Source organism: Mesoplodon bidens, assembly GCF_964165515.1.
Source record: "Mesoplodon bidens genome assembly, chromosome: 16".
In the NCBI taxonomy this organism is placed as follows: domain Eukaryota; kingdom Metazoa; phylum Chordata; class Mammalia; order Artiodactyla; family Ziphiidae; genus Mesoplodon; species Mesoplodon bidens.
The window spans coordinates 48,667,235-48,693,726 of NC_138173.1; the positions used below are offsets into that span (position 1 = coordinate 48,667,235).

General features: G+C 36.7%; 1 protein-coding gene across 2 annotated transcripts in view; it reads left to right on the forward strand.

Annotated features, from left to right (window-relative positions):
* Positions 1–26,492, forward strand: part of OXR1 (oxidation resistance 1) — a 445,571-nt gene that overhangs the window by 73,385 nt on the left and 345,694 nt on the right. For both annotated transcript variants that reach the window (XM_081258120.1, XM_081258119.1), the window contains exon 2: positions 5,625–5,798. In XM_081258120.1, coding sequence (XP_081114246.1) covers positions 5,776–5,798 — 23 coding nt within the window. In that variant the 5' untranslated portion in view covers positions 5,625–5,775. The remainder of the gene's footprint in view (positions 1–5,624; positions 5,799–26,492) is intronic.

The following is a 26,492-nucleotide window of genomic DNA, read 5'->3' on the forward strand; positions in this document are numbered from 1 at the left end:
CTTTATTATTTATTTGCTGATATGTTTTTAGATGCTTTAAAATATCTGAAAAAAAAGATGGTTAAGACAAAAGATAATAAGAGCTTGAACTTGGATGGTGGTAGGAGGAATAAAAAGTAAACAATGACTTGATATTATTAAGTAGTAAAACAACAGTAACAACAACAACAACACAAGATCTGGCAACTGTTTAATAAATAAGCAGAAAAAATGATTCTGGAAGTCAGGAAAAAAGATCAGATCCATAGGTAGAACTTTGTGAATTATCTACTGGGAAAGTCACATTGGACAAAACTTTGAAGAATTTTGACATAAAAAGAAATGGAGGAATCATGACAGATTAGTGGAGAACAGAGAGGATTAGGAGAGCCTGGATGTTTCAGCATCCTGGAAGTCAAAGAAAGAGAGTTCAGGACAAGTGAACAGTGAGAGTGGCACCTGACAGAAGGCTATTGGAATTAAATATTGGCTAGTTGACTGGTGATGAGAATATTGGAGTAGAAACCAGAAAGCAAAAGAGGGTGATGAAAAAGAGAAGACAGTGAATGTAGGTAATATTTTGTGGAGTTTGTCAGTAAAGGGAAGAAATAAGAAAAAGGAAGAGTTTGAACTCACAACAAGGAAAGAGTTAAAGAATCAGGGACCTAGAGTAGAACCAGGAAGAGATGGAGTTGGAAGATGTAGGCAACAGAGAAGCTTATGACTACATAATGATTCGAGAGAAGATGAGATCAAAGCGTGAAAGCACAGGTGGAAAAACCATCCTTATAGTTCGTATAAGAGTAAAATGAATTTTCCTCAGAAAATTCTAACAGTGTCTGGTACGGTCATTTATTCTGAAGAAAATAATCTCAAACAGTTTTAAGGGGATCTTTGTTTCGTGTGTTAATTTATTTAAAAATTACTCTAAGACACATAACCCTTTATTTCTCTGCCTATGATAAGTGCTTCCTATAATTTGAACATAGAGGCTATTTTGGAAATGGGTACTTATGATAATCATAAATATAGCCAAGTCTCTCTGATGAATGCTTTTAGACCAATTACTCACATGCTCAGTTGAATACTAATACCTCCCATGAAATGGCTTTAATACAAGTAAAATGACAGCTGCACTGCAGCGAAAGGACACATAAAGCTTTGCATTAGCTTATCTCCAAGGTTACCATCCGTGCTAATCTGAAGTTTCAATGTGTGGGATTTCTCAACCCTCTGCAGACTGTATTTTTGGGCTAGGTATCAGTCGGGTATAAAAACAACTTGGAAGGTAATTGTGCTATTTGGTCTATAGCCGTGCCGACCTTAATCACGCAGTTGTTCTAGAGAGACACACCTGTCTCCTGTTAGAAATTTTGTGTGATGATTGCAAAAGTAGCTAGAATGTCAGGATTGTTTGACTCCATTTTGCATGTCTAAACAGAAAGATCTTAGTTTACTACTAAACCATGGTCTGGATAAAATCGAGGAGCAAAATAGATTTGAAAAATGGAATGACTTCCACTCAAAGTTTCCATAATTAATATTTCATGAGTAACATACAAGTTTCAAAGAAATGTAAAAAATCAGTTTCAAAAATAATAACATTTGACAAGTCTGGAACCTATAAATATGACCAAAATTAAAGAAATAATATTTTTATAGTTTAAAAAGAAAAGAGACACTGCTTTTAGTTCAACATTCTGTAGAATTTTACGTTTCCTTATTTCAGACATTTATTCTTTTTTTAACAGATGTTTATTACATATCTTCTCTGTCTCAGGCACTGTGATAGGCATTGTGTTTACTAGGTTATGCAAGGAATTTACAATCTAGAAGGAAAGGTAGACCTGCATCAAGGAATTAAACCACTGTTTCTAAAAGTTATCATGGATTAAGAACAAGGTATTATGAGGGAACACAGAAGGCTACACCTAATGAGGATTAGGAAAGTTTGGAAGAAACACCATCTATGATATCAGATCACTTCGAAGTCTTGCTAACGATATCAAGGAATTGGGGCTTTACTAGGAGGGCAAAGTAGAGCAGTTAAAGGGTATTGAGACAGACATCTATTAGGATCAATGTCTCCTCTTTCTTCTTCTTCTTCCTCATCGTTATCATCATCATTACCATTATCATTTTTTCACCTCTTACTATGTGCCAGACAATATTAAGTACTTTTATGTATTATTATTTTAATTCTCACCATAATCTTATGAGAAAAAGACTATTAACACTCCTATTTTAAAAATAAAGAAAACCAAGAGAATGTACTTAATTTTCCTGAGATCATAAGTTACAAGGAGCATAGATGGAAATCATACCCAGATTTGTCTGGCATCATCATCTCTGCTTCTGTATTCTCTACTGCACTTATGTAGAAAATGAGTGCATTCAGACCACTTAGCCCATAGTGTGCTGTGGGAGAATGTTTTGCATGAAGGCTAAACTAGAAAGGGGACCTAGTTACGAAGTCATTGTTATTATTCAGGCATCAGAAGACAGTGGACAGAGGTGGTATGAATGGAGAAGAGTGGACATGTTCCAAAGATATTTCAAAAGTAGAATCAACCAGGCTTAGGGATTAATTGGTTGTGTGGAACAGTATTTCTGTTTTGAACAATGAATACACTTCACGAAGTGTATTTGTAAAATCTACCAGGTTTATTGGTACACTAAGGAGCAGTAATGTCAGAAAGATTAAACTTATACACTGCCTGTAGGAGTGCAAATTGGTACAACTTCTATGAAAGGCAATTTACCTGTATCTTTCAGAAGTAAAAGTATGCATAGGTTTGACCCAGAAACCTTACTTCCAGGTATTTATCCACAAACATGTATCTGCGTTGTAATATAGATAGCTGGATAGATAGATAGATTGATGGATAGATATAGATATACACTGCAGCATTGTTTGAAATTGCAGAATATCAGATGCAAACTGAATCTCCTTCAGTATGAGACAGGCTAATAAATTAGAGTAAATCCATTCAATGAAATGCTTTATAATCCTTAAAGGCAATGAGGCATCTCTATATGTGAATTGATAAGGAAATATTGTATATAGACATATAATTATGTACATATGTGAAAAAGCAAGGTGCAGAAAAAGTGTGTACATATAATTATGTACATATGTGAAAAAGCAAGGTACAGGAAAAAAGTGTGTATGTAGCCTACCTATAGTAGATAGGTAGAGAGAAAGAGAGTGTTTGATATAAGTAGAAATCCATAGGATATCTCTTTAAGGATAAAGATTAACTTATATTCTCCTGAAGTCCTGGAGGTCCTGAAATGAGTAATACAAATAAGAGAATAAAATAAGAAAAAAGTTAATGTTCGAACTGTTATTTTTCAGTCATTCAAATCATATTGCTGCTAGGGCATTGCATTTTGTCCACTAGTTTATTAACACCTGGAGAATACTTGATACTTTTAGACATAAAAGGCAATTCCTGACCTTTGCAAAATTATGGTTTATTTAAGCAAATAAAAATAACATATACATGAAAAGTTATATATACATTTTAATGCACAATATATTTTAATTGCTAAATTGGATGTAGGTTAGTTCAGAAAGAGGGGAAGAGGGGAGATCAGAGATACCTGAAACTGAGACAAGAATTCACAGGATATGTGGGCCTTGTATTGATTCTTGAAGAATTTGGATACATGCAACTAGAGGGGAAAGAAAACATCAGGCCACAGAGAAGAATCGGAACTTTGTAGTACAGTCAGGGCTTAGGAATGAGCACTGTAAGCAAACGAGCTCAACCAGAGGTAGGGAATCTAGGTTTGGAAATATCAATGTTAGTTTATAGGGGGACCAGAAAGCAAGGAAAAGGCCTTTGATTTGATGTGATAATAAAGAGGAAACCACTCTGTAAAACTCAAAATATTCTAATATCTTCTTGATAATTCACTTTGCTAACATTTATTTTGAATCTTTGGCATAAAAATGTTCTTTCTATCCTAATGCATTTTATTCTTCACTTTATGCCTATTATTTCTTATAATGCCTTTAGTGGAATTAGAGTATATGTGTACCTCATTACCTGCACAATACATCATTTAAACAAAATCCAATGGTCTCACCCAGTTTGAAATTATCCTATGTTTAGTATAACCTTTGAGCTCCAAGCTCTCTTTTCTCTAGGCAAAGCGATGTGATTCACTTATGTACATGCAATAGTGTTTATGGTCAAAAATGCTTAATCGTTTTCCTTTCTTATTCCAAGTATTTTTTATAGGTTTACTGTCTTAAGTATGGGATATATAAAAACATACTTTTATTGTATGGTAGATTGCTTAAACTGATATTCATGGAATTTTATTAACATCTTAAAGATACAAAAGTATTTGTATTTATGGACTAGTTTATGAAAACACTTCTTTTGCTTAAGTCAAATCACTTTACAAAAATTCTTTAATGCTATATAACTAAATGGCAAAGTAATTTCAACTAAATGAACATATGAGAATATAGTATTCCTTTCAGCTGGATTTGAAGCCCAGAATCTTATTCATGAATAAAATGATTAAAAGGATTATTTTGTTAAAGTATAATCCCAATAATCCACTGTTTTGTTCAAGTATTATTCACATTTTTAATGAATCTGCCAAGTGAAAGGTCTTGTATTAAATTCACATACCATTTTCCTTAACATTGTGCTAAAAGAGTAACCTAAAGAGTACAGTTGTGCATTTGCTTATAACTTACAATCCTGGCTGGGCATTCAGGGAAAGTCAAATCATTCCACATATTTTGAAACATTTCTATAGTCATGAAGACATACTCTGTGCTCCCATGTACTCTTTGTAAACCTTTCTTATCCTATTTTATTACAAGTATCTTTTTTACATAAAACTTTTTTTGAGGGCAGGAACAATGTCTTATTCATGTGCCATTTATCTTTATCCCTGAGCTGTACCTAGGGTAGACTAAATGCACATAGTATATGTTCAATGAATGTTTGTTAACACTACTGGATTAATGACCTGAACTAATGAAAGTGCCTAAAATAGTATCATGGAATTAATTGCACCCTCAGAAAATTTTTGATTCAAGATCATAGAACACTGTACACAGTGTATGCTGCAAAAAAGTGTGTGGAACTGTCTGTTATGTAAAAACACACTGCTTACCTCCCATGTGTTACTCATTATAAATTCTCATTTGCTCGGATGTAGTAATGAATGATTTTTTATTAAAGCTTTGGATAGGACAACAGTTTGTGCCAAGGAGCTTTTTTTTCCAGTATCTGCTACTGACTAATCAAGATCTTGATCTGATCTTTTTATCACAAGTATATAAAACTGATTTAGAAAGCATAATTGATTGACCCTATGGGGAAAAAGTTCAGTGCCTCTAAAAAATATATTCTCTTCCCTCCTTGTATTCTCTACTTCAGGGAATTAACATTTTATTAACCTTTCAATTTATTTTCAAGAAAAAGCATTCAGCTCATCACAAACTTGATTTAATTTTCTTTGGTTTATGACATGTCTTATATTTTAAGAAAAAATTCATATTTTCTTTTGTGTGACTTATACCATGACAAAACTATTGACCTGGATGAAATAAATCTGTGAAAAGTTATATAGATCAGGTACTAAAGATATCATTTTCTTCCTTTTCTTTCCAGGTCTTCTCAGACTGTGAGTAACTAAGTGGTTTGTGCATCATTGCTGTAGCCAAGCTAAAATTCCTGGCGGCCTTGTCTGCTTGATCTACTCATTCCCTGCTCTGAAACCAAGAGAAGACTGTGCCACAAGAGTCCTCCAGAAATTGCTACAATGTCTGTATCTAATTTATCATGGTAAGTGAATGACTTCCTAACTTTAAATGCAAATACACGTATATCATGAAGCAATATTTTATAAGTTGTATGGTCAGAACTAAAACAGGGAGAGAACTTAAAAATCTGTTTTCAAGAAATTGTTGTCCTATGTTAGGGTGAGGAAGGCAACCTAGAATTAAAAGTTTGACACTTTCAGTACTATGGTGTCTGGGGACTCTGGAAAGGGTTCTAGCCCCCCACTGAATCCGCATGATATCCACTGCCTTTCTTTTCAGCACACTCTGGGGGAGAGAGGGATAGGAATATAATATCCTTTCAACATTCATATCCTCTGTGATATGCCCAGATTCAGGACTAACAAGCTATAAGCGTGGCTCTAAGGGTAGGATAGACATTTTCTCATCAATACTTTTCTTCAGACTTCCTATTTCAACAGACCTACCCAAATTAAACTGAGTAGAACTCAAATATGGAAGAGAAATTTCTGTTATAGATTCATACCTCTAAACAGCTGGCATTCTGAATAATCTTTGACTTACACTTCATGTTTAAAAGCTGTTCGTGGTTTTAAAAAAGCATGAAGATATTTTTCTGGCAAATAATCAACAACTTTTCCTTGGCAATGAAGAGCAGTACTAGCAGGGATGAATTTTAAGCTGTTTTATTGAATCTTGGATTTTTTCTGTATATAAGGAGCTGAACAAGTGATATTATACAAATTCACGGTATTCAATATGTGAATGTCAGAAAAACCTGGTAATCTTTTCTGTTTCCTTAAGAACCCATCTCATCCTTGTCTTCAATTTGTACTGGAACTGTAGATAGCATCAGATTAAAGACTAGTTTCTGCAGTGTAATTCCACGCATTTAGTTTTAGTTAAGTAAACAATTTCTTTAGGGCAGAGGATGGAATCATTTGTTTAGATTTAGAGTAGTATTTCTGAGGGACCCATTTTTATGGATGCCTTAGACTATGTCCTTGGGTCCCTACTGGGTGCTGAGGATCTCAGTTTGAAAAAAAATAATTGAAGAAGCTGAAATATATTCTGTAAAAATAAATGAAAAAAACATTTAAGTTATGAATTATTACTACAAAATGTTTCCTTTTATGTTATTATAAAAATAAAATTATCATTAAAATTTAAAAACTAAACTATTTCTGTAAAACTTGTGAACCCATTCAAACCCTTAAAAGAATTATACGCCTGGCAGACGTGTGTGTTGGAGGTGAATCCTCAAAAAGAAGACTGCATACCAAAGGAAAAAAAAGAAAGAGAAGGAGGAAGGGGAGGGGACAGAAGAGGAGAAGAAAGAGGAGGGGGAGGGGGAGGGAGAGGGTTGGGGGAAGAGAAGATGAGTAAGAAGCAGGAGAAGGAGAGGGAGATTAAAACACACATGTGATTGCCATAGCTCAAGGTAGTCTGTGGTGTGGCCTGGTTCACAGAGTCAGGACAAGGCTGACACAGGAGCCTGTCCTTGGTTTGTACCTCAGTGAACAGATACCTTGATGTGAGTGAACTCCACACAAAGAGAAAGATTGTATCCTGTGGTTCCAGTCCAATTGTCTAGCCTGGCTCTTAGAATTTAGTGGATGTTCTATAAATTTGTGCTGTGTGAATGAGTGAAAAAAAATGCAAACCAGGTATTTCAATGTGAAATTAATGTTTTTATTTGAGAAGAGAATTTAAAATTAAAAATTTTAAATTATGAGAGTATCTTATAGATTTCATATATCTGAAATTTGTTAGAATTCTTTCCATGTTAAAGGTTCAAATTTTACAGAGATAATTCCTGGATATTTTCATTCGATGGTATCCTTAATTCTGGCCACAACTGATGTTCCATGTTAGATTTCCATATAGGGAGCTCTTAGTTTGTTTTACCAGTGTCATCCCTTCATACAACTGTGTGCCATTTGGCACTTCCATTCTCCCTCTTAGAATTTGGGCTCCCCACATACTGGCAAGAAAGAAGTATGGAAAGGAAATCTAAGATATGCAAAACAAGTCATTGATTTATTTCACTTACACCCAGTTTAGAAATCATTAATCTTCTTTTTTCACATTAACCTTTGTAATTCTTCTATATTTCCTAACATTTCTCATCTACAATTTGGGAAACATTATCTTATAAATATTTGAATACAGATGCATGGTAACTCATCAATTCTCTATGAGAATTTCTCACAGATCTACATTAATTTAGTGGAATTATTATAGTCTAGGGTCTGGCTCTCTCTTTTGAAATCCAGAAACTAAGATGTGAAAATACTGACATTGGAAAATAAACTGGGTTGCCAGACTACTAATTTAAATAAAATATGTAGGTAATTTTTAGGTTTGCAGGATGCTTGCTTTGGCCTGACCAGTGCATCCTCTAACTGTTACAGAAAACTATCTGAGAATCTAAATCAGAAGTTTGGCTGATGTCATATTGTCATGGCAAGGAGAGTTATACGCTTCCAGAGTTCAATGGAAACAGGATAGGCTGCGCCTGGCAGGATTACCTGTCAATAAGGGATGTATCTGCCACATACCACCATCTGTTTCTCAGGGCAGCTTCTTCATGGCTAGGAGTTAGAGGAACACTGTCAGTGTTTGTCACTCTGATTCTTCTGTTCCATGTCTGCCAAACTCTCCTCAGCTTGGCTTTCTCACTAATGTTAGCACCGCGTTTATAGTCCAAACTTACTTCAATCTGTGAATAGTTTGCTCTGCCTACCATGATTTTGTACATACCTGACCATAACCATGTGTTGATTTTAAAATTTAACTCTGAGGCCTAATGGCAGAAGGGATGCCTAATTGTGATACCTACACATAACCTAGGAATTTAGAAAATATAGGTTAAGATACTTACATTCATATTTACAATTATCCAAGCAATCCTCCCAGCTTTGAAATACCAGTATAAGAAAATTGTCTTTTTACATATTAAAAACAAAAAAATTTCATGCTCTAGAAGTTATGTGTATGACCCCTAAAAAAAATAAAATAACTTGGCCCTTTCATGCAGAATCTCAAAAAGAAATACAATCTAGGAAAGTTCCAAATTTCTGGGAAATTATGCAGCGTCAGTCAGGTAAGGAGGTTGGTGAGAATTGATTACGAGTCACACAGGGACACAAAATGGGTGTTTCATGAGTCTTTGTCTTTAGTAAATAATTACCAGAGGGAGACAATGATTGAGTTGACGTTGGTTAAGATAGAGACAGAGGGATGTACAGAATCCATTGCAGACGTCCACAGACAGGTGAGAGGTTCCAGGCTATGATCTGAGGGAAAGAATGGTTGCCGGTAGCAGAGATAATTAGCAGGGGACATGAGGAGGTACAAAGAGTCGAGAAAGGATCCTATGTCTATAGCACAAAGCGGGAAAAGTGATGATGCCGAGAAGTGCTTAGAAGAAATTTCAGTGCTTCCTTTCCTGATAATCATCCACAATCCCTCCTTTTAAAACTGTTTTTATAAGATATATATATGTACATATATAATATATATAAACATTTTATATGTACATATATGTAATGTTTTTTGTTTTTTTTGTTTTTTTTGTTTTTTTTTTTCCTGTGGCACGCGGGCCTCCCACTGTTGTGGCCTCCCCCGTTGTGGAGCACAGGCTCCAGACGTGCAGGCTCAGCGGCCATGGCCCACGGGCCCAGCCGCTCCGCGGCACGTGGGATCTTCCCGGACTGGGGCACGAACCCGCGTCCCCTGCACCGGCAAGCGGACTCTCAACCACTGCGCCACCAGGGAAGCCCTGTAATGTTTTAAAACATACACTTTTTACAACATGCAATCTAAGTGAATATTATCAAGAGTGAACATTTACATGGCATTTACCATGTACTAGGCACTTTTTTTTAGATACTTTGTCCATATACTCCTCACAACAACCTTCTTAGGAATGTAATGTTGTTTTTTGCATTTCCAGAAATGGAAAAGTTAGGCGCAGAAAGTTAAGTAATTTGCCCAATATGATACAGCCACTGAGTAGAGAGTTAGGAAATGAACGCCGCCAGCCATTTCGTGCTCCTAACCACTAAACTACCCGTGTAAAACCAAAAACTCTCGGTGTGAAAACAATATCCCTGCTCTGCGCGTGTGGCTTCAAAGCAAGCGCCCTTGTTCCCATTTCCAACCAGAATGCTTCCCTTAATTTCCTCCAATAGGGATATCCTGGCGTCTCTCATGGAAGGAAGGGAGTGTGCGGACCGGGAACCCTAGCAGGCATTAGCGAGGCAGGATGTGGAATGAGCCCCCTGATTTCTGAGGGGTGGTAAGGAGGTTGTTGCTAGCAGAAACTTAGTTCCAGAATTCCATAAAGTGAGCTAACTACTAAATATAAACTACTAAACTACTAGATATACTACTAAATATAAATCTTAGTTCCACTTGTTATGTTACAGGCTAGAAATTGTCAGGTTTTCAGCGTAATACCAAAGAAGCACAACAGAGAGATGCCAGCTCTTTGCTGTAGTTCAACTGAAATGGCTCTTTAAGTGCTCGTCTCATAGAGATCCTCCACTACTAAATCCAGTACTTTCTACCTCCCCGGACCATCTTGCACCCTCAGCTTCCATTATTTTAGTGTTATTGTACATATATAGGTCAGTATTTAGAGAGATTCTAGTAGTGGCTCAAATGACACCAAATGACATCTCTTTGACCCCAAATTATTTTTCATTGTGCTATCTGCACACACTTCAGCTTTTGCCCCATGGTATCTTAAAGACATTATGGCACCTGACAGAGGTGAAGGTAATTCAACTAGAGCCAGGTAGGGGAGGAAGAGGACAGTGGATGAAAGCAAGAAGCCAAATAGGCAGTCAAAATTAGTTGAGCGTCTGTAATGTGCCATGTGCTAAACACAGAGCAGTGTTGGTAGAAAGTAATAACTGCTCTTATAGGAGCTTATAGTTTGGCTAGGAAGACTAAGTGAGGTTGATCCTTGAACAACGTGGGTTTTAACTGCACAGGTTCGCTTATATGGGAATTTTTTTCAGTAAATACAGTTGGCCCTCAGTATCTGCATATGTGGAAACTGCAGATGTGAGGGCCCACTACTGGACTTGAGCTTGGTGGATTTTGATATCCTTGGCAGGTCCTGGAATCAATCCCCTGCAGATAGTGAGGGAGATGACTGTAATCAAATAACTGATTTAATGTGATAAGTGCTCTAAGAGGAAGTCCAGGGTGTTTTGAAAATCAAAATGGATATTTGTTTTTTCTGCTTGGGAAGAAATGCCTTATTTTTCAGAAATACAAATGCACTTCTTGCATTTGTTTCTAAAAATAAAGAAATATGCTAATTACAAAGAGTTAAATGCTATACAATTATAAAGCAGAAATAAAAAATGAACTAAATCCTGTCATTCATAGAAAGCCACTGTTATAAATGTGAGATATATTCTTTTCTACATATACTCACATCTTTTTGCAAAAATGGACTCAAACCATGCATGATATTTTGCCATCTTCTCTTTTCACTGAACAGTTTCTACAGCCATCTCTCTATTTGAAGGTTATAAAGTGACATCATCACGTATAAAGTCTGGTGACGTATGGCAGTACTGTTATTTATTTCAGCCATCCAGATTGAACCTTCATATGTTTTCTAATTTTTGTTTTTACTATTGTAAATATTGATACTTCTCGTGAGATGAAAATTATTCAAACATTGCTGGTTCACAAGGTACTGTGCCATTCAGAGTACCTGGCGAGGCCCTGTCTTGTTGCAGCTCCTGGAATTGCAGACATCAAGGCTATGGAGAAAATACGGGATTTCTGAGAAAGTGTCTTCTCAACTCATCTCCTTTTTTATTTTAGAAAAGGACCCATCATGTATGCTAACCCTTTCACCAGATGTTTAACCTTATAAACATTGAAAATGTGCTGATAATTGTCAAAGAAATATTTTCTTATATTTGACTAATAGAATTTTATCAAAAGTCAACAAAATATTCTATCACGCATGCCCATAGGTTGGAAATATAACAAAAGTCTGAATTCTGTAAGTTATTGAGGTATTGACTAAATTTAGAAGCAGTGAATGGTTTTTATTGAATATGCCTGTAGTATAAAATGCTATTATGAATGTGGAGAAGTTCAGTAATGCTCTAATAGGAGATTAAAACTAATTTGAATTATCTTCTTTATCCAAATATAGTGTGTTAGAATCCTAGAATTGAGAAAGATACAAAATTTGGTTTGTCAGATTATTCACATTATTTATAATATATTTATCTAAGTTCTTCTTTAATGAACAAGTGAAGAAATGTATCATTCCACATCATTCTTTGGCACCTGCATTTAGGAGAAAAAAAAATCTGGAGAGATGGAGCAGCCTGTTTATTCTAAGGAAGGGGGAGAAGGGGAAGAATCAGGATCCTTCCTCAAATTGGGAGATTGGGATTGACACATATATACTATTGATACTATGTGTAAAATAGACAACTGCTGGGAACATACTGTATAGCACAAGGGAACTCTACTTAATGCGCTGTAGTGTCCTAAATTGAGGGGATATGTATATATGTATGGCTGATGCATTTTGCTGTGCAGTGGAAGCTAACACAACATTGTAAAGCAACTATACTCCAATAAAAATTAATTTAAAAAGAAATAAATATTTAAAAAATTGCCTTAGCCACTCTTCTGCAAACTACTTGTCCTATTTACACTGTTAAATAATAGGCTCTCAGGGACAGGATCTGCAGTGACAGAGGAAGTAGAGATTTGAATTGTCTCTATTTTTGGAGGGATCAGAACCCACAGGGGGAAAAATGTGGTTAAGTAGAGATTGCAAGGGAAGTTTTGACACTGAGTTTTACAGTAAAGGTTAAAAGTCAATTGTCAACAGCCTACTATTGGAGAAGAGGGAAAAAATAAAAAGGTTACCCATAAATACAAAGCTAATACTTTGAACTGAAAAAAAGATGAGAGCTTCTGAGTGATAGGACAGGCTTAACTGGTTAGATACTGTGAGTATTTCTCAGTGTGGTAAGTTTGTGTTGAATGAATGACTAGTATATTAAGGTACTGGGAAGAGAGAATATATATGTGTGTGTGTATATATATATATATTCTTTTTCATATTCTTTTCCATTATGCTTTATCACAGGATATTGAATACAGTTCCCTGTGCTATACAGTAGGACTTTGTTGTTTATCCATTCCATATGTAATGGTTTGCATCTTCTCATCCCAAACTCCCAGCCCTTCCCTCCCCCAACCCCCCACTCCCCACAACCACAAATCTGTTCTCTATGTCTGTGAGTCTGTTTCTGTTTCATAGATAAGTTCATTTGTGTCATGTTTTAGATTCCACATATAAGTGATATAATATGGTATTTGTCTTTCTTTTTCTGACTTACTTCACTTAGTATGATAATCTCTAGGTCCATCCATGTTGCTGCAAATGGCATATTTCATTCTTTTGTATGGATGAGTAGTATTCCATTGTATATAGGTACATCTTCTTTATCCACTCCTCTGTTGATGGACATTTAAGTTGTTTCCATGTCTTGGCTATTGTGAATGGTGGAGTTCAGCTTGATTTTAAAACTATTCCAGTTCAATTGAGGAAAAAAAAATCAAACATTTTTCAGGTCAATTGGATTGTCATTAAAAGAGTTAGATTTATTCATTTATACTTGCTTTTATGTTTTTTCCTAAAGAATAGGTTTATTGTTAGGAGTTGTATAGGAATCTAAAAATAATTCCTGTACAGAGATAAATTAGTATATTTTAATTGCATTATTTTTATGTAAATTAGAATTTTTTATGGTTATATTCATGCATTTCTTCATTCAACAAATATTTTGAGTGCCTACAATGTGCAATTTTCAGTGCTGTGGATAGAATAATAAATGAAACAAGCCCCTACTCTCATTAAAATTACATTCTAGTGCTGAAGACAAATAAACAAATTAACAAATATGTTTTATAATATCAGATAGTGGTAAGGATTTTGAAGAATAATCAGCAGAGTGAAAATATAGAGTGATGGCAGCCATGGGGAATTGGTGAAGAAAAGCCTCTTGGACAGGTGGTACTTAAGTAGAAAGGGAATGAGCTATACAACTTCCAGAGGAAAGCCATTTCAGGAAGAGAAACAGAAGGACAAAGGCTCTGAGACTGAAATGTACCTGATGTGTTTGAGGAATCATCAAGGAAGCTAGTTTGGTGGAAATAACCAATAGAGGGGAGAGTCCTAGGAACTAACTGAGCTTGGAGAGGTAGCAGGGACCATGTAGGTCACCAGAAAGACTGAATTATATTCTAAGTGTGATGGGAAACCTTGCCCTCACTTATCACATTATAGGCAAAAGTTCATATAAAATATAAATTTAGAGAAATTCAGTGTTGGGAAGAATTGAGTGTTGAGACCAGAGTCTTAATCTGATTTCTATTTAAAAGGACCTCTGTGTGATCTACAAATTTTATTACAACAGTTTATATTATATTCTGAATATAAACATACAGCAGATATGATAAATGAGATGTAATAATGAAAGTTTTTTAATGAAAAACATTTTTTCAGAATAATAGCCTATGTCTCCTTACCATCCATTTCAAAAGATCCAACAAATCTGATACATCTGAATAATTAGGGGCATGATATAAAAGAGATTTCATCTACAGAAATATTCTATCTTGCATTAAGGAGCCTATCAGAAGAAGGTGAATGAATGTTTTTGTAAATCGTGGAAATTGAGAATATCAATTATCGGACCTTTGGGTTCAAGATGGCAGAGTAGAAGGATGTGCACTCACTCCATCTTGCAAGAGCACCAGAATCACAACTAACTGCTGAACAGTCATTGACAGGAAGACACTGGAACTCACCAAAAAACACACCCCACATCCAAAGACAAAGGAGAAGCCACAGTGAGACAGTAGGAGGGGTGCAATCACAATAAAATAAAATCCCATAACCACTGGGTGGGTGACTCACAAACTGGAGAACAATTATACAACAGAAATCCACCCACTGGAGTGAAGGCTCAGGCTCAGGCTTCCCAACCTGCGGGTCCAGCAATGGGAGGAGAAATTTCCAGAGAATCAGACTTTGAAGGCTAGCGGGATTTGATTGAAGAGCTTCAACAGGTCTGGGAGGAAACAGAGACTCCACTCTTGGAGGGCACACACAAAGCAGTGTGTGCAGCAGGATCCAGGGGAGAAGGAGCAGTGACCCCACAGGATACTGAACCAGACCTACCTGCTAGTGTTGGAGGGTCTCCTGCAGAGGAAAGGCGTGGCTGTGGCTCACCACGGGGACAAGGACACTGGTAGCAGAAGTTCTGGGAAATACTCCTTGGCATGAGCCCTCCTGGAGTCCGCCACCAAAGAGCCTGTAGCCTCCACTGCTGGGGCGCCTCAGCACAAACAACCAACAGGGAGGGAACCCAGCCCCACCCATCAGCAGACAAGCAGATTAAAGTTTTACTGAGCTCTGCCCAACAGAGCAACACCCAGCTCTACCCAACACCAGTCCCTCCCATCAGGAAGCTTGCACAAGCCTCTTAGAAAGCCTCATCCACCAGAGGGCAGACAGCAGAAGCTAGAAGAACTACAATCCTGCAGCATGTGAAATGAAAACCACATTCACAGAGAGATAGCCAAAATGAAAATGCAGAAGGCTATGTACCAGATGAAGGAACAAGATAAACCCCCAGAAAAACAACGAAATGAAGTGGAGATAGGCAACCTTCCACAAAAAGAATTCAGAATAATGATAGTGAAGATGATACAGGACCTTGGAAAAAGAATGGAGGCAAAGATCGAGAAGATGCAAGAAATGTTTAACAAAGACCTACAAGAATTAAAGAACAAACACCTAGAAGAATTAAGGAACAAACAAACAGAGATGAACAATACAATAACTGAAATGAAAAATACACTGGAAGGAATCAATACCAGAATAACTGAGGCAGAAGAAAGGATAATTGACCTGGAAGACAGAATGGTGGAATTCACTGCTGTGGAACAGAATCAAGAAAAAAGAATGAAAAGAAATGAAGACAGCCTAAGAGACCTCTGGGACAACATTAAACGCACTGACATTCGCATTATAGGGGTCCCAGAAGGAGAGGAGAAAGGACGTGAGAAAATATTTGAAGATTACAGTTGAAAACTTTCCTAACATGGGAAAGGACATAGCCACCCAAGTACAGGAAGCGTGGAGAGTCCCAGGCAGGATAAACCCAAGGAGAAACACACCAAGACACATAGTAATCAAATTGACAGAAATTAAAGACAAAGAAAAATTATTCAAAGCAGCAAGAGAAAAATGACAAATAACGTACAAAGGAACTCTAGTAAGGTTAACAGCTTATTCCTCAGCAGAAACTGTAAAAGCCAAAAGGGAGTGGCACGATATATTTAAACGGAAGAATCTACAACCAAGATTACTCTCCCCGGCAAGGATCTCATTCAGATTTGACGGAGAAATCAAAAGCTTTACAGACAAGCAAAAGCTAAGAGAATTCAGCACCACAAAACCAGCTCTACAACAAATGTTAAAGGAACTTCTCTAAGTGGGAAACACAAGAAAAGAAAAGGACCTACAAAAACAAACCCAAAACAATTAAGAAAATGGTAATAGGCACCTACCTATTGATAATTACCTTAAATGTGAATGGATTAAATGCTCCAACCAAAAGACACAGGCTCACTGAATAGATACAAAAACAAGACTCACATATATGCAGTCTACAGCAGACCCACTTCAGACCTAGGGACATATACAGACTGAAAGTGAGGGGATGGAAAAAGATATTCCATGCAAATGGAAATCAAAAGTAAGCTAGAGTAGCAATACTCATATCAGATAAAATAAACTTTCAAATAAAGAATGTTAAAAGAGACAACCAAGGACACTACATTATGATCAAGGGATCCATCCAAGAAGAAGATATAACAATTATAAATATATATGCACCCAAGATAGGAGAACCTCAATACATAAGGCAAATGCTAACAGCTATAAAAGAGGAAATTGACAGTAATACAATAATAGTGGGGGACTTTAACACCTCACTTACACCAATGGATAGATCATCCAGGCAGAAAATTAATAATGAAACACAAGCTTTAAATGACACAATAGACCAGACAGATTTAATTGATATTTATAGGACATTACATCTGAAAACAGCAGATTACACTCTCTTCTCAAGTGCACATGGAACATTCTCCAGGATAGATTACATCATGGGTCACAAATCAAGCCTCGGTAAATTTAAGAAAATTGAAATCATATGAAGCATTTTTTCCAACTACAACACTATGAGATTAGAAATAAATTACAGGGGAAAAAATGTAAAAAACACAAACACATGGAGGCTAAACAATAAGTTACTAAATAACCAAGAGATCACTGAAGAAATCAAAGAAGAGATCAAAAAATACCTAGAGACAAATGGCAACGAAAACATGACGATCCAAAACCTATGGGATACAGCAAAAGCAGTTCTAAGAGGGAAGTTTATAGCAATACAATCCTACCTCAAGAAACAAGAAAAATCTCAAATAAACAATCTAACCTTACACCTAAAGTAACTAGAGAAAGAAGAACAAACAAAACCCAAAGTTAGTAGAAGGAAAGAAGTCATAAAGATCAGAGCAGAAATAAATGAAATAGAAACAAAGAAAAGAATAGCAAAGATCAATAAAACTAAAAGCTGATTCTTTGAGAAGAGAAACAAAATTGATAAACCTTTAGCCAGACTCATCAAGAGAAAGAGGGAGAGGACTCAAATCAATAAAATTAGAAATGAAAAAGGAGAAGTTACAACGGACACCACAGAAATGCAAAGCATCCTAAGAGACTACTACAAGCAACTCTATGCCAATAAAATGGACAAACTGGAAGAAATGGACAAATTCATAGAAAGGTATAACCTTCCAAGACTGAACCAGAAAGAAATAGAAAATATGAACAGACCAATCACTGAAATTGAAACTGTGATTAAGTCTTCCAACAAACAAAAGTCCAGGACCAGATGGCTTCACAGGTGAATTCTATCAAACATTTAGAAGAGAGCTAACACCCATCCTTCTCAAACTCTTCCAAAAAATTGCAGAGGAAGGAACACTGCCAAACTCATTCTACAAGTCCACCATCACCCTGATACCAAAACCAGACAAAGAAAGGAAATTACAGACCGATAGCACTGATGAATGCAAAAATCCTCAACGAAATACTAGCAAACAGAATCCAACAGCACATTTAAAGGATCGTGCACCATGATCAAGTGGGGTTTATCCCAGGGATGCAAGGATTCTTCGATATATGCAAAACAATCAATGTGATACACCATGTTAACAAATTGAAGAATAAAATCCATATGATCATCTCAATAGATGCAGAAAAAGCTTTCGACAAATTTCAACACCCATTTATGATAAAAGCTCTCCAGAAAGTGGGCATAGAGGGAACCTACCTCAACATAATAAAGGCCATATACAAGAAACCGACAGCAAACATTATTCTTAACGCTGAAAAACTGAAAGCATTTTCTCTAAGATCAGGAACAAGAGAAGGATGTCCACTCTCGCCACTATTATTCAACATAGTTTTGGAAGTCCTAGCCATGGTAATCAGAGAAGAAAAAGAAATAAAAGGAATACAAGTTGGAAAAGAAGAAGTAAAACTGTCACTGTATGCAGATGACATGATACTATACATAGAGAATCCTGAAAATGCCACCAGAAAACTGCTAGAGCTAATCAATGAATTTGGTAAAGTTGCAGGATACAAAATTAATGCACAGAAATCTCTTGTATTCCTACATGCTAACAATGAAAGATCAGAAAAGAAATTAAGGAAACAATCCCATTAACCGTTTCAACAAAAAGAATAAAATACCTAGGAATAAACCTACCTAAAGAGGTAAAAGACCTGTACTCAGAAAGCTATAAGGCACTGATGAAAGAAATCAAAGATGACACAAACAGATGGAGACATATACCATGTTCTTGGATTGGAAGAATCAATATTGTGAAAATGACTATACTCCACAAAGCAATCTACAGATTCAGTGCAATTCTTATCAAAATACCAATGGCATTTTTTATGGAACTAGAACAAAAAAAATCTTAAAATTTGTATGGAGACACAAAAAACCCCGAATAGTCAAAGCAGTCTTGAGGGAAAAAAATGGGGCTGGAGGAATCAGACTCCCTGACTTCAGACTATACTACAAAGCTACAGTAATCAAGACAATATGGTACTGACACAAAAACAGAAATATAGATCAGTGGAACAGGATAGAAAGCCCAGAGATAAACCCACGCACCTATGGTCAACTAATCTATGACAAAGGCGGCAAGGATATACAATGGAGAAAAGACAGTCTTCAATAAGTGGTGCTGGGAAAACTGGACAGCTACATGTAAAAGAATGAAATTAGAACACTCACTAACACCATACACAAAAATAAACTCAAAATGGATCAAAGCTCTAAATGTAAGACCAGACACTATAAAACTCTTAGAGGAAAACATAGGAAGAACTTTCTTTGACATAAATCTCAGGAAGATCTTTTTTGATCCACCTCTTAGAGTAATGGAAATAAAAACAGAAATAAACAAATGGGACCTAATGAAACTTCAAAGCTTTTGTACAACAAAGGAAACTATAAACAAGACAAAAAGCCAGCCCTCAGAATGGGAGAAAATATTTGCAAACGAATCAACAGACAAAGGATTAATCTCCCAAATATACAAACAGCTCATGCAGCTCAATATTAAAATACAAACAGCTCAATCAAAAAATGGGCAGAAGACCTAAATGGACATTTCTCCAAAGAAAACATACAGATGGCCACGAGGCACATGAAAAGCTGCTCAACATCACTAATCATTAGAGAAATGCAAATCAAAACTACAATGAGTTTTCACCTCACACCGGTTAGAATGGACATCATCAGAAAATCTACAAACAAAAAATGCTGGAGAGGATGTGGAGAAAAGGAAAGCCTCCTGCACTGTTGGTGGGAGTGTAAATTGATACAGCCACTATGGAGAACAGTATGGAGGTTCCTTAAAAAACTAAAAATAGAATTACCATATGACCCAGCAATCCCACTACTGGACAAATACCTAGAGAAAACCATAATTCAAAAAGACACATGCACCCCAATGTTCACTGCAGCACTATTTACAATAGCCAGGTCATGGAAGCAACCTAAATGCCCATCAACAGATGAATGGATAAAGAAGATGTGGTACATATATACAATGGAGTATTATCAGCCATAAAAAGGAACGAAATTGGGTCATTTGTAGAGATGTGGATGGACCTAGAGACTGTCATACAGAGTGAAGTAAGTCAGAAAGAGAAAAACAAGTATCATGTATTAATGCCTATATGTGAAATCTAGAAAAATGGTACCAATGAACCGGTTTGCAAGGCAGAAATAGAGACGCAGATGTAGAGAACCAACGTATGGACATCAAGGGGGGAAAGTGGGGGGAGGGGTTGTGGTGGTGGTGGGATGAATTGGGAAATTGGGGTTGACATATATGCACTAATATGCATAAAATAGATAACTAATAAGAACCTGCTGTATAAAAAATAAAATAAAATTCCAAAACAATATCAATTATCCAACTTATATTTTACATTTATTTTTAAATATCCCCCCACAATAAACTTCAACTAATTTATAAACACAAAAGTCCATTGAACAATGAAGTGTCTGTTTTATACTGGTTGTTTATGTGTATGGTTTTAATGAGGAACCAGATATAATACAACATTCATCCAAGGGTTAACATGTGTTTTGGAGAGAATGTTTGTATAAAAGGACTAGATGGTATTTCTCTGGAAAATACTTACATTTAAGATTATGACCTTTCTACCCTTTTGGTGGTACAGTATGATTTCTTTTATGGTACTGGTTATAGATGTAAGTTAGGTTATTTTTTTTTATGTCTTTACTTGGCAAAATTAAAGTTGGAGACAATGTTGATCCCACTCCTCCCCCATCTTGTGTGTGTGTGTCTGTGTGTGTGTGTGTTTTAATTAAATTGGACCATAAAAATCAAAAAGTCAGGAACTTCTGGTGTACTGGGAATTATTTCAAACTGGCTCCAATCCAAAGTATTAATTGTCAATGGCATATTGATCCAGGTCACAGAAGAAATCATCATGGATACCTGCCACCTTCATTTGGCACTATAGTGGTGTAGATTCAGTGTATTGAGAAAGCTTGAAAATGACTTTATTGCCTACATGGATAAAATGGTCTTACAAGCGTGTAATACCTAACCTGTTGGATTCTTCTTTTGCTAGACCTATGCAAGCCTCTGCCTATATAAGGAAGCATGGCTAATCCATCCTTCCTCTTGGATTTGATGTCTAGGAAGTATCTCTGCAGGGTTATAATTACCACTTTCCTGCAATTTGTTTTTAGTCATATTTAACATTTATGCATTTTCCTTCTCCTTTTAATAATTACATTTTCTTTATCAGATAACATTAAAGTTTTTCTACTGGTGGTTCCGCAAACTCATGTTTTGTTATGAACAAAATCAATTAGTTCATCGCTCAATGCTACTTAACTTATTAATGCTACTCCCAAGTAATAAGAAATATCTATATTTCATAATAACTAGACTTGAACTTTTGAATGTGTTTTGAGTCTCCAGAATTGTAAAGTTAACTGCTCTCACATTCACATTGACAGAGGTCACATAAATGATATCTGGTGAATTGAAACTATTAATTATAGAAAGCACGTTGAATTCAAGTGAACATTTTCCTTTGATCTAGGTCTGCTTAGATAAAATGGTGCATGATTTTACAACTTCTGTGCTAAATATTCAGGCCAGCTCAGCGACAGTAGCAGAGAGAGAATAACCTCCTCTGACAGATGATTTCTAAAGAGCCAGCCGCACCAGGCCTCCCTTGCTCAGTTGAGAGCTCATGGTAGAAAGTGCAGGTTCTGACACTCCACCATCTTTTCTGACTGGTACATTTCACGCAGGAGAGATGCTGTTGTTCCAGATGGTTTTTCAGCTTTATGCACACTAGCTTTGTGGACTCCTGCTGTAACTGAAAATTGGTTTTACACCAACATTTGACAAAGAAATTAGATTAGGTTAACTACTCTTTGGTTTTAGATTACTGATATAAAGCGCTTTCATGAATATGACAGAAGAAATTGAAATTCAAGTTAAGTGATGTCCCTGGGTAAATTTTCATTTGGACATTTTCTCTGAGGTTTTTATAGTATCATAAACTTACATTCAGATACAGAATTTGCATAGAATCAGGCTCATTGAAATTTTGATGATCTTTTTCAATCTATAATATTCTTTTTAGTGTTTTTGTGGAAAACTAGCTAGATATTTGAAGTGACTGTAAAGGTGATGATATGAAAAGATTTGAAAGGCATCTATTAATTCGTCTGCATGGTGAAAGCATTCATTATGTTTATTACTTCTGGGTTCTCATGAACTGAGTAAGAGAAAGTAATTTTCTTGAAGTGAGGATTTGCTTGATATCCCTCCATAATTTTTCCAAGTTCTAAGCACTTGGAGAATAAAACAGACATATCAAGTACATACTATATTTGGCAAGTTGTAAATGTGATTGATTGAAGCACTGAGCTATAGCTGTTACCAGAACATATATTATGAGATGTCTGAAACTTCAGCTTCCCAGTTAGAATGTATCTGGACAGCCAACTGCTAGGACAGAGATGAGGTCATCTTGCACATTGTTGGCACCTGGTACTCACCAGATGCTTTGCACTCATAACTAGCTGAATGTTCACCAGAGCATTCAGTCTAATTCCCCAGGCACTGTAATAGACAGGATATATATAGTATGGGTGGAAAATCTTGCTTAAAAAAAGTCCAACATTGGAACAGCGGGTAAAGTGATTTGACTGTCATAAAGCTAGTCTGTGTCTAATAATGTAAGAACTTTCCTGATATTTGAGAAAATAAAACAGCTCTGTTCCCATCCTGTGATCTTGATTTTTAACCTCTACACTTCGGAGAAATTTCCTCAGATCCATGTTCTGTCATCTTCTGCCCTTTCTGACTATCTCTTAGCCTTTTCACATCACCATAAATTATTGGCTGGCACTGGCACAGTATTTGCCTAAAATCATAGACCATTTTTGAGAAGGAAGCTGTGAGGTCACGTAGGGCATTGGTTACAGGGTTGGGGTTCACGGACACAGGGCAGTCAGTGACGAACCATCTTGTTACCAAATGAGAAAAATAAAGATAATATCAGACTAATTTTGCTAAATTTCTTTTTTTATCTGAAATGATTATTTGATATTAAAATGGTCTTTCTTTTATGCAAAGAAGGTGATAATAAATAATAATCATTATCCCTAATTAAGAAAAGCAGAAGTATTTAGCCTAAAATACTAAATGGATGTCCAATTTTAATTATCAGATTTATGGTTCTATGAATCTAAGAGTCTGGGAACCACTGACCTAGTTCAGATAATTACCCAAGCCATGGATCCCATCAACAGAAATCCTAAGTAGTGATAATTCAGCCTTTTCTCAGCACCCTTCCTGTGAGTCTCCAGCCTAATGGGCTGCCCATATGAATTTGGGCTTTCTAATTATTACAAGTTTTCCTCTACATTGGCTCTAAGTCTACTACTCTAATTACTAGTTTATCATTTTACCTAAAGCCATATATGCTGTGTCTAATACAACACTTTCCCAAATATCTTCTAAAGACCAGTAATTCCAAGGTATGTGCTAACAGGTATCATGCGGAGGAGGGGGAACCACAGACAGATTATTTGGGGAAGCAATAGTTCAAACCAGTAGATTGATTAATTTCAGTACTTCACAAATTCTTTATTGGGCTAATTGATTTAACAAATATTTATTGGGCATCCACTACATGGCAGGCAGTGTTCTGTATTCTAATCTATACTGGAGATATTTAAGAGGAAGATATAATAATCTGAGTTTCCCAAATTTGGACTGCGGTACCTTCTTTTTCTTTCTTGTAGCTGCTGTTCTTAGGGGCAGCACTAAAATCATTAGATAAAAGCTATTTTTTCTCCTTCTCTGCCTTTCTTTAAAGATTCACAAACTAAACATGTTGATTCCTTTAACTCTGACTCAGTTACATGATTTCCAGTCCCTTCTGCTCTACCTTGGACATGCCTTAGCTTGTCTTTAGCTTCTGTTAAAAATATGGCTAATAAATGAACACAAAAACCAGGTTTGGCTTGACCTCGTGCAATATGGGACTGCTATCTTCTTTCTCTGGGCATATATTCCTATAAGTGCAAGAGGAGCTCATTTTTGTTTAGTTTTGCTGTGCCTTGTTTTTGCCATTTTTATCACGTGCTTGTCAAATACGAGCTCTGAGTCTATAACGAGCGCACATCTCTATCAAGCATCACCTTGTTAGAGCTGGCCCATCAACCTGTCACCTTAAGATCTTTTTGGAAATGTGTTCATTGGACTTTTGAGGAAAGCTACCCACTGAAGTCTGTTCTAAGTAGGGACAGGTTATTGAAGGAATGAGTTTGGAATAATGAGGACAGTTATCTCATCTACACAGCTTGCTGTACTGCAGAAACAGTGACACAAGAAAATGTCAGGGGAACACTGAGACAACAGGACCATTGGGCCTCACAAAATTGAGAATGTGTTTCAAGAACTGAAGGCCGGGCTTCCCTGGTGGCGCAGTGGTTAAGAATCTGCCTGCCAATGCACGGGACACAGGTTTGAGCCCTGGTCGGGGAAGATCCCACATGCCGCGGAGCCACTAAGCCCGCGAGCCACAACTACTGAAGCCCGCGCCCCTAGAGCCTGTGCTCCGCAGCAAGAGAAGCCACCGCAATGAGAAGCCTGTGCACCACAACAAAGAGTAGCCCCCCACTCACTGCAACTAGAGAAAGCCCGCACGCAGCAATGAAGACCTGACGCAGCCAATAAATAAACAAACAATTAATTAATTTAAAAAAAACCTGAAGGCCAATTAGGATGCGCTGATGCCCTAGTGACTGTCACCTCATTGCACCAAGGAGCAAAACTTTACTGATAACTCATCTAGTTCTTTTCTTTTTTTTTTTTTGCGGTACGCGGGCCTCTCACTGTTGTGGCCCCTCCCGTTGCGGAGCACAGGCTCCGGACGCGCAGGCTCAGCGGCCATGGCTCACGGGCCCAGCCGCTCCGCGGCATGTGGGATCTTCCCGGACCGGGGCACGAACCCGTGTCCCCTGCATCGGCAGGCGGACTCTCAACCACTGCGCCACCAGGGAAGCCCTCTTTTAGTTCTTTTGTATTCATCTAATTTAACAATGCCTGACTTTCCTTGTGACCTTCTGATTCTGTACCTGGTACCACTGCTTAAGTCTCCCCATATATTTCAAGCTGAAATGGTGACCCTTTGAGTGCACTGCTATCTTATTTCAATAACTTTCTCTCAATCAAGCAATTCTTCTACTATGGCAGTTCTAATCTACCATATGGCTCATGTAACAGGTTTGATTTTTGATGACTATCTTTGAGATAAGTTAGTCCTAAGTAAGACCACAAGTAAACTAAATAGATTAGTGTAGAATAGTGGGTGGTTATTAAAGTGTGGTCCCTGGGCTAGCAGAAGTAGCATCACCTGGGAACTTGTTAGGGGCTCCAGCCCAACCCTACTGAATCAGAAAATCTGGGCCTGGGATCCAGCAATCTGTAGTTCATCGAGCCCTCCAGGTGATTCTGTTGCATGCTCAAGTTTAAGAACAGATGGGTGTAAAATTGTCTCTCTAGAGTCTAGATTTACAGTGTGACTGCCGAAAATAATGACTTTGGGCATAATTGATATGCAAAAGATCCTTCTGATAATATTTAACTAACAGTTTCAGCTGTTTTTTCAAAGTTGTTTTTTAACAGGAGGAGAGCATTGTCAGCATATAAGATCATGCTTCTTTTCCTGTTAGCTGCAGCATCCAATTGATGTAAATTTCGGAGCAATTTTTGGTATACATGTTAAAAACAATAATTCTGATTTCTTAATGTTTAAAACATTCAAAGAGGAATGTGTGTTGCTGGTGGCCATTCCTGCCCATTCTGGTTTTCATGGTATTGATATTTAAAAAATATATAACAGCTTTATTGAGATAGAATTCATATGTCATATAATTCACTCATTTAAAATGTACAATTCAGTAACTTTTAGTATATTCAGAGTTGTGCAACCATCACCCCAATTAATACATCTTACTCACCCCCCCAAAAGAACCCCCATATCCGTTAGCAGCCACCCCCCACCCTTACCTAACACCCACTCCCTTACCTAACTCCCCCCTCAGCCATAGACAACCACTAATCTACTTTCTGTCTCTATAAATTTGCCTAGCCTATTCTGGACATTTCATATAAATGGCATCATACAGTATATGGCCTTTTATCACTGGCTTCTCTGACAGCATAATGTTTTTAAGGTTCATCCATGTTGTACCATGCATCAGTAATTCAGTCCTTTTCATTATTTCAAATCATTCCAAATAATGGCCCATTAAATATATATACTATATCTAAATATAGATGGTATTTTAAATATAAATAGATATACATTTTATTTATCCATTCATTGGCTTATGGACACAGGTTGTTTCCACATTTTAGAATAAATAATGCCACTGTGAACACTCATGGTACAGGTTTTTGTGTGGACATTATTTTCATTTATCTTGGGTAGGAATTAGGACTA